The sequence below is a fragment of the Scleropages formosus genome, chromosome 21, assembly GCF_900964775.1.
Source record: "Scleropages formosus chromosome 21, fSclFor1.1, whole genome shotgun sequence".
Taxonomy (NCBI): domain Eukaryota; kingdom Metazoa; phylum Chordata; class Actinopteri; order Osteoglossiformes; family Osteoglossidae; genus Scleropages; species Scleropages formosus.
Genome location: NC_041826.1, coordinates 13,032,213 through 13,041,207, shown reverse-complemented (window position 1 = coordinate 13,041,207; position 8,995 = coordinate 13,032,213). Strand labels below are relative to the sequence as shown.

Genomic DNA, 8,995 nt, shown 5'->3' with positions numbered 1-8,995 from the left:
CATCAGCTTTTCTGTAGCTCATTTTAACAGGTACAGGGTTTGTTTCTTCCTATCAGTTCCATCCTAAACCTGCATTACATCAACAGAAAGAGAGATTTGGATGCAGACAGGTGCTTATTGAGTACAGTCCATTTGTCACATACCGTATGGACCAATATACATTACATGAGAAGGTGCATATAGGCTTTCCATTAACCAAATTATTAAAAACCAAACATGACATACATACACATTTATCAAGCACTTATAAGATCAGGGGGAGAAGTGAATCAGCTGTTTTGAGACCTTTGTTAAATGTAGAGAGAGATTCAGGAGTTCTGAAAAGAGGTAATTCCACCACATCTGAGCCAGAACTGAAAACCTTTGGGTTTTGATTTTGGACCTTTCATGTGTGGGACCATGCAGTGGGCAAAGGTGGAGGACCATAGTAGTCTAGTTGGGGTGTAGCGAGTGATCAGCTCATGTAAATAATACGGAGCAGATCTGTTAAGGGTTTTGTAGGCTGTAACCACGGTCTTGAATTTGATCCTGGAAGCTATAGGAATTCAATGCAAAGAAGTTAGGAGGAGGATATATGGGCGGTCAAACATGGCTTGTGCAGCAGCAATCTGTATCAACCGGAGAGGTTTGATGGCAGAGGCCAGAATAAACACAACCATAAGCATTACTACCTGTGTTGTACTAACCTTTTGCTCACAGGTCTATAGCATTAATAAAAGCAATAATGCAATTAGTCCTCAACTTACAACAGGGTTCCATTCGGATTTCTAATTTGACTTCATTGTTAGTCAAAAATGCTTGCATGTTGTCTTCTGTACACCATAAGAATACTGTACACGAACACAACGTTCTTGAATCCTACATTGCATAACACAACTTTGTCAAATTTTTTTTCACTGATTTTTACACATTCTGTTAATTCACTAACACAAAGGGCACACCTTCTGCCTTGCAACCGTCCGGTGGATGAAGAGTGTGTATGCTGCAGTATGTGGCAGCTGGAGTGGGAAGAGCCTGTTTATGAGTGGAGCTGCATGGGCAGAGCTACACCATTCCCCATGCAGGAAGAGGTTATCACAGAACATCTGTTAGCATGGGCATGCCCAGAAAACTCGGCATAAAATTTTACCCCTCCACTCACATAAAATGTACCTTCCTTACTGTATAAACCTTTAAGCAGGAAGTAAGTGGAGGAAGGGGGAACGGTGACGCAGTGGGTTTGGCTGGGAGGTTCGAGTCCTGCTTGGGGTGCCTTGCAGCGGACTGGCGTCCCATGCTGGGTCTGTCCCCTTCCCCCTCAGCCCTGTGCCATGTGTTGCTGGGTTAGGCTCCTGCTCGTCACGACCCTGCTCGGGACAAGCGGTTGTAGACATGTGCGTGTAAGTGGGGGATACATGCATATAGGATTTTGAAATGACAGTTTACTCACCGGTATGTCTTACATTACAAACTAACAAAATAGGACTACTGATCAAAATGCCATTCTCTGTTTACACTATGATAAGATGAATTGCATAAGCCCCTGTACGTTAGTTTGTATGTCCTCCATGTGGATACTTTACAACTGCTCTGGTCCCCACCATACAATTGTTCATAATAAACACCTCTACTCAAGCCTACACTTTGCTGTCTTTGTGACTTTCTCAATAGTTGCTGGTTCAGACTCCACTCTCTGTTATTGTGGTGATACACTCTAATAAAGGATGTGTTTTGGATTGTGCTAGTAAAAATACCCAGCTGTATAAATTGCTTAAATGCTATAAATCCCTTTGGATTAGAGCATCAGATAAGCAATAGTTTTTATGAAATGAAATGTGGGATGCTTCATTTTTTATGTAATGCCATCAATGTACCAGGAATAATAAGCACTGACAGGTTTTATTTCCAGTTATGTATTATTGTGGTTCAGTTTCCTAGGATTAATAAATCCAATACTATAGTCTCATTTTTTTTGCTGAAAGTGTAGGGACTTTGACAGCTGTCATGTATTACATCTTTTAATGGGATTTTCTGCATTTTGCATTAGTCTTTAATGAAGCACAATTCCAGTAATTCTCCCCTGCACCGTTTTTGTGACCCTTCTGATGATTAGTGTTTCCACATTGACGGGTGCATTGTCTGTGTGGAAACGGACAAACTGACCAGGCCTGCAGGCCAGAAGGAACAATCCCATAAAACCTTTTTTTTTTTTTGTTTAATGGCCAAGTGTGCCACGTCCACGCCCACAACTCAACTGACCTCACCTGACTCTGGTCCAGCACCTGAATAACTGCTCACACTTTAAAATACCCCCCTCAGCTCCCATACCTTTGCGGAATCTCGTCAGAGACGACCACCCTCTCTTGTGACATCCAGTGCACACTCAACACTTATTCTTCGGTCTTGTCTTCCGGTTTTTGTCCCTTCCCTTTGTTTCCCAACCACGTCCACAGATCTTCGTTCAAACGCCAACCGACCAACCTTTCGCTTTGGCCCTCTGACCTCGTCCATTGATCCTAGCTCTGACTCCGACCGCCGATCGACCGACCATTCGCCTGTCCCCAACTCCGAGAACTTGCCTTATCCCCTGAATCCAGGTGAACGACTCCACACTTGGATCCTGCCGTCCCGGTTCTCTCGGCCCCGCGTGACAAAGTGGAGCTGTGGGGAAAGGTAGTTTGTTTATATTTTTTAATGAATACTGAGTCTAAGGAATACAAAATTTTTCTTTGTTCTCTGCAGAGCTAATGGGAGAAGGTAAAAACTTAGCTTGTGATATTTTTCTATAAATGGCTCAGGGCTCTTGTCAAAACGAGACAAAGAACAAATAAAGATTTTAAAAGGCCAAGAGCAAGTGGCATCTGCTGATTTAAAGTTGTTATTATTCGAGCCAGGGGCCACCACCAGTGCTGCTGGGAGCTACTGGGGAACTACTGGATACCAACACATTGTTTAGAAAGAAAAATCAGAGATCCAGAGACTATACAAAAAGAGAAAAAATTTGTGGGAAGTTGCTTTGAGTTTCCCAGTAAGCATTTGCCCACAGGGCTGCATTAAAGGTACAGAGCTATACAGTTATAACATTTGACTGTTTGACCCAGCTGTTTGCTTTGGTCCTATCACAGCATTTGGGCTTGGTGACATTTGTATTAATCTGACACTTTTCTCCAAAACTTACAATTATTTGTCCTTTCATAGAGCTAAGTAATTTTACTGGAACACACACACACACACACACATTTTCAGAACCGCTTGTCCCATACGGGGTCACGGGAACCGGAGCCTACCCGGTAACACAGGGCGTAAGGCCAGAGGGGGAGGGGACACACCCAGGACGGGACGCCAGTCCGTCGCAAGGCACCCCAAGCGGGACTCGAACCCCAGACCCACCAGAGAGCAGGACTGCAGCCCAACCCACTGCGCCACCGCGCCCTATCTCTTTACTGGAACAATTTAGAGTAAGTACATTGCTCAGCAGGAAGGGGGGTTAAACCTGGGACCTTTGGGCCAAAAGGCAGTTGCTCTATCCTCCAGGTGCATGGTCACAGGGGATGTTAATCTTTACTGAGTTTTCATATGCAGAAGTGAGTTTTGTGCAATAATTGTTTGGAAAAGAGGGGTAGTGTGACCTAATGTAGGTCAAAGTGGAATGTGCTAAATAAATACAGTAGTTATACTTTGGATGGACCCCAATTTAACTGAGGTTTCAGCAGAGACTGTCAGTGACCTGAGAGGACAATCTCTGCAGACAGTATGAAAGTGGCTGGTGTCCCTCTGGTTGGGATAGGGAGTTTCTCAATGCCATTTCAACAGGTTTGGAAGTTAAAAGTTAAATAGGAAACTCACACAGGCTGAAGCTGCTTGTCCCAAGTAGGGTCACAGAGAGCCAGAGCCTAATCTGGCAACACAGGGTGTAAGGGAGGGGACACACCCAGGATGGGACACCAATCTATTGCAAGGCATCCCAAGCAGGACTTGAACCCCAGACCCACCAGAAAGCAGGACCCAGTCAAACCTGCTGCGCTACCACATCCCCCTAAATGGATGGAGGAACCCCAAGCAAGGCCCACCCGAACCTGCTCGCCCCAGATGGGGCACAGGGAACCGGAGCCCAACCTGGCACACGGGGCGGAAGGCCGGAGGGGGAGGGGACACACCCAGGATGGGACGCCAGCCCGCCGCAAGGCACCCCAAGTGAGACTTGAACCCCAGACCCACCGCGCCACCGCACCCCCATCCCCCTAAATAGAAAACTAAAATATAAAATATTTGTCAACACATGAAAAAACTTACCACTTTAAAAATAATTAGCAAGTACTGTCCAGGCAAGCAAATGTAATTAAATGAATTAGCATTTCGAATTAACCTGTACTTTTTGTGAGTAACACCAAATCCACGCTAAAGCGAACTTTTCCAATGTGGAGAGATACTGAAAAAATTTTCATTGCGCTATATGGCCATGGAGAGAGGAGTGCAGTGGTGCAGTGGGCTTGACTGGGTCCCGCTCTCCAGTGGGTTTGGGGTTTGAGTCCCGCTTGGGGTGCCTTGTGGCAGCCTGGCGTCCTGGGTGTCCCCCCTACACCCTGTGCTGCTGGGTTAGGGAGGGCATTGGACAAGTGGTTTTAGATTGTGATGTGTGTATACGGCCATGTATTCAGAACATGTATATAACCAGTCTACTACATTTATAAGGGAAAATCACATGTTCAAAAAATGTGCAAGGATTTTTTTTTTTTAAATGCTGAAGAAAGTGAGTTTAAAATTATACAGACCACGTAGAAATTAAATATTCTGTTCAGCCTCCTTTCCCCAGAACATATTCACAAATACACTTTTTTCTCCTACGGATCAGAATGGATTACTAGATCAGAACAAGGGTGTCTGGTTCCACACACTGTGAATGAATAGAGTAATTTTTACCTGTCGAGTTGGACAGTAAAAATTTCTCCATTCATTTCCGGCAATTAGAATCTTTATTCAATTATAAATACCTAAAAAAAACTGTCATGGCAAAATAAAACAATAAATCAATAAAACCTACTAATATGAAAAGTGCATAACAGCACTTTTAAAACTCTAAAAGACATTTCCCCCCCCTGTTCTCAGAGTTTATTTTTATAGGATAAAAACTTGATTTTGCCCGCGTTCTTCTGGAAACGAAACGGGTCACCCACCACACACACATAAAAACTTTGAGAGTTTGGGAACAAAATGTTTCTCATTTTGTCGACGTGAGTATCAGCTTGTGAAACGAGCCCTGTAAATACAGTAACAGGAAAATGGCAGAAAAATGATTAAAAAAATACTGTGACCGCAACGCTCAGCCACACCGACATTCTCCGTGTGCAAGTGCGCCTGCGCGCGTGAACGGCAGAGAGGAAAAAAAGGCAGAGCTCCGCCTCACAACTCTTGTCAGTCGTCTGCGCTTTTTGTGACTCCGCCGTCAGAGCTCCGTTTGAGGGGCGTGTCCGTACTGGCCTCTCGTGCGACATTGCCGTAAAGTGACTCGATGGCGGAAAATTACAATGGAAAAGGAAGTGTTCGATACTCAGCAAAACCGGGTCGCTCAAGTAGAAGACCGCACAGGATATTAAAGTTTATATAATATTTCTTCAGCTACGTGGAAATAAGAACGAAGCTTAACAAGACATTGTTTACGTCACGTTGTCGTTTCCATGCCATGGTTACATGACTGAACGGAGGCGCCGCCCCCCTCCCCCCTCCCCCCCCTCAGTCATGTGAATTGAGCAGCTTTTTATTGCTCCTTGTTTTCATGATGAAACGCTGATCACTCCAGCGATCATTTCTTTTGTAACCCATTTACGTACCAAAATCATAGCTCGCACGCATTTGGTTACGGTTCAGTCATTATTTAGCGTTTATACAGTTTGTTCATTGAGAGATACTGCTCTGAAGCGGCCCATAATCTGCTCAGAACAACAGGTATTTCTTGTTTTTTTTTTTTTTTTTTTTTGGCTCCAACCTGCATGCTCTGTTATATTAATATTGTGATTGGTGTAAAATTGTCTTATGCTTTCCACAGTTTTGCTTTATTTTAGTTTGGAAAAAAAAGAGTTATCCTAGTTATAGTTTAACACATTTCACTTGAGCGTAGGAATTTTCACTAGTATTCTATTGGTACACCTTTGAGCCTTTGCAAAAAAAAAAAAAAAAACGCCACAATGTTTTTGTTAGACTGGTGCAACTTTTCTTATTGCTGTATTTGCTCCACAGGCTTCTGTCACCAAAATGATGTCCTTGTCAGCTGTCATGAGTGGTGTCACTGCTCACAAAATCAGCAAAACCATCACATATTTGCTGAATGAGTCTAAAGCGGTAACCAAGAGCCCTAAAAGCAAACCAAAGCCCTTACTCCTGCTTCTTCCCTGGCTCGGGTCTAGACCCCAGGGTTTGGCCAAGTATTGTGAAATATACTTTCGCACAGGCTTTGATGTTCTAGTGGTGGAAACTGAAGTGAGTCAATTCTTGTGGCCTCGTTGGGGCTTAGACTATGGAGCTAAGGTCCTGGAGGTGCTAGAGAGGGATGCCTTCATCTCCCGGCCCTTGCTGGTTCATGCATTCTCCATAGGGGGCTACACCTTCACCCAGCTGCTCAACCACATTCCTGGTTGTAGCCAACAGTGCCAGAGCCTGGCTGACAGAATTAAAGGTCAAATTTATGACAGCCTGGTGATAGGATCCCTTGAGCATATGGCCACAGGTCAGTGTACCAACTTCTTTCTTTTGCTTGACATGTTGACATGGTCTGTTTGCTGCAGTGTACTGTGAAGGTGTTTATGTGTCCTTGGCCATCTTTCCAGACTTAATAGCTCTACTGAAATAGTAACTGTTGCTTTTGCAAACAGTTGATTGAAGAATTTGAATCAAATTATCTATAAATATTTTATGTATTCATTATTTTCTATAAATGATATATATAGAAATATGGCATATACAGACATTCGTCGCTTAGACGATTTCATCCTTGTGCAAACATCATAGACTGTCACTTATACAAACCTAGAAGGTATAGCCTCGATGCAGTCAAGAGACATGGTAAACACGAGATTTGTGATGCTGCTGCCAGCGTACCACAGCATACTGTTTTACAGTAAATTTTTTAATAAGTAGAAATAGTACAGTCTGAAATAACAAAAAGTACAGTATAGTAAATATATAAACCAGGAACATAGCTGTTATCATTTTTTTTAACTGTGTATTGTACATAACTGTATGTGCTATACTTTTATACAACTGGCAGCGCAGTAGATTTGTTTACACCAGCACCACCACGAAAACGTAACACGTCACGCTATGACATTATGAGGCTACAACGTCGTTAGACTATAATTTTTCAGCTCCATTATAATCTTATGGGACCACCGTCATACATGCGGTCAATCTCTAAGTGAAACGTCATTAAGCGGCGCATGATTGTGTGTGTATGTATATATATATATAATATTATATACACACCGTTTTATATATACAAAAATATATTAAAATTTTTTTTTCGTCATGTGTCGTGTTAATTATGAGTTTAATCTCAGAATCAAGTTGAGAAATCTCATTGGAGATAAAAGGTAATACACAAATGTTAATGTGTGGTCACACAGAATATTGAAAGTATCCTTTTTAATAGAGATGTATGAAAGAAAACACATTTATTAGGAATATTAAACATCTGTGTTATTAAACATAATATTTTGGTGGCATAAAACATTTTAAAAAGGATGTCTTTACCTTTGTCCGTTCTGTCTTTTCTGTAGGCCTAGGGAAAACCTTGTTCCCACAGTGGGAAGGCTTGTTTCGGCAAGCAAGCCTGTTGTACTTTAGAGCCTTCAAGAAACACACAGTGGACTATTTCAAATCGAGTGTTGACCTGTTCTGGAACCACCCAGTCACAGCTCCTGCCCTCTTCTTCTTCTGTGAGAATGATCCACTCTGTGATTACAACAAGATGGAGGAGCTCATTGAGTGCTGGAGGAGTGCAGGCATGGTAGTTGAGGGAAAGAAGTGGAAGGAATCCATTCATGCAGCACATCTGCGGCAGCACCCCGAGGAATATCTGGCCGTATTGGAGAGCTTCTTGCGGTCTCTTGACTTGGTTCCACTGAAGGCTAAAATGTGAAAGCTAACTTTATATTGGCATCTGAAGTGAATATTTTTATTCTGATAAAGGGTCACTGTTTCATTGATCATTTGGGAAATATCCTTGAAGTGCAAATTTGCTTTATTGCCAAAGATCAAAGCAAAAATGCTAAAGAAGAAAACGCACAATGCAATGCTGTTTATAAAAACTCAGGAAAAAATGTAATTAGTAATAATAAAAATAACAGCAGTAGCCATAAGCCTAGGTGTAATTGAGAAAAAAAGCAGCATGAACTGAGTAAAACACTACGGGTATACAATTAAAAGTAATCTGGGTTTTTTTAAGCAAGATTTAAACATTTCATCATTCTTCTTCCAGTGGAAGGCTGTACTGTACAAACAGAATCTGGCAGGCCTGTTATTTAAGAACTGAGTGTTTGTTGATATAAACTTGCCGCACATTCATGTCACATGAGAATTTTTTAGAATTGATAAAGGATCTTTTTTATTTGTTGACAAATAATCCTTTTGAAATACTTGGTGCAATATTTAAGAATGTCCAGTCAATACATTAAAAATGAGTGAAATGAAAACTTGTGTACCTTAAAATCCAATGGTTTTCAAACACAACTCACACATTTTATTTACATGTGAAATGATATTTTTCTTAGAAATTTCTGACAAATGTAAATCAAGTAAAGCACATGAAACCATCTCTGGTTTATGGTAGGAAATGAATTGCGAAGAGTGTGTACATGTGAATGGGGGTTGCAGTGGTGCAATGGGCTTGGCCTGTGCCTGTTCTCTGGTGGTGCTGGGGTTCAAGTCCTGCTTGGGGTGCCTGGTGACGGACTGGCATCCCGTCCTCGGTGTGTCCCCTCCCCTTCCTGCCCTGCACCCTGTGCTGCCAGGTTAGGCTCTAGCT

At 42.4% G+C, this 8,995-nt stretch overlaps 1 protein-coding gene across 1 annotated transcript; it reads left to right on the top strand.

The window, feature by feature from the left end:
* Positions 1 to 5,712: 5,712 nt before the first annotated feature.
* On the top strand, positions 5,713 to 8,525 carry LOC108918734 (transmembrane protein 53-A). Its single transcript, XM_018726224.2, has 3 exons — positions 5,713 to 5,922; positions 6,214 to 6,700; positions 7,749 to 8,525. Exons 2-3 carry the CDS (start codon positions 6,229 to 6,231, stop codon positions 8,108 to 8,110), a joined length of 834 nt encoding a protein of 277 aa, XP_018581740.1. The 5' UTR covers positions 5,713 to 5,922; positions 6,214 to 6,228; the 3' UTR covers positions 8,111 to 8,525.
* Positions 8,526 to 8,995: the final 470 nt, after the last annotated feature.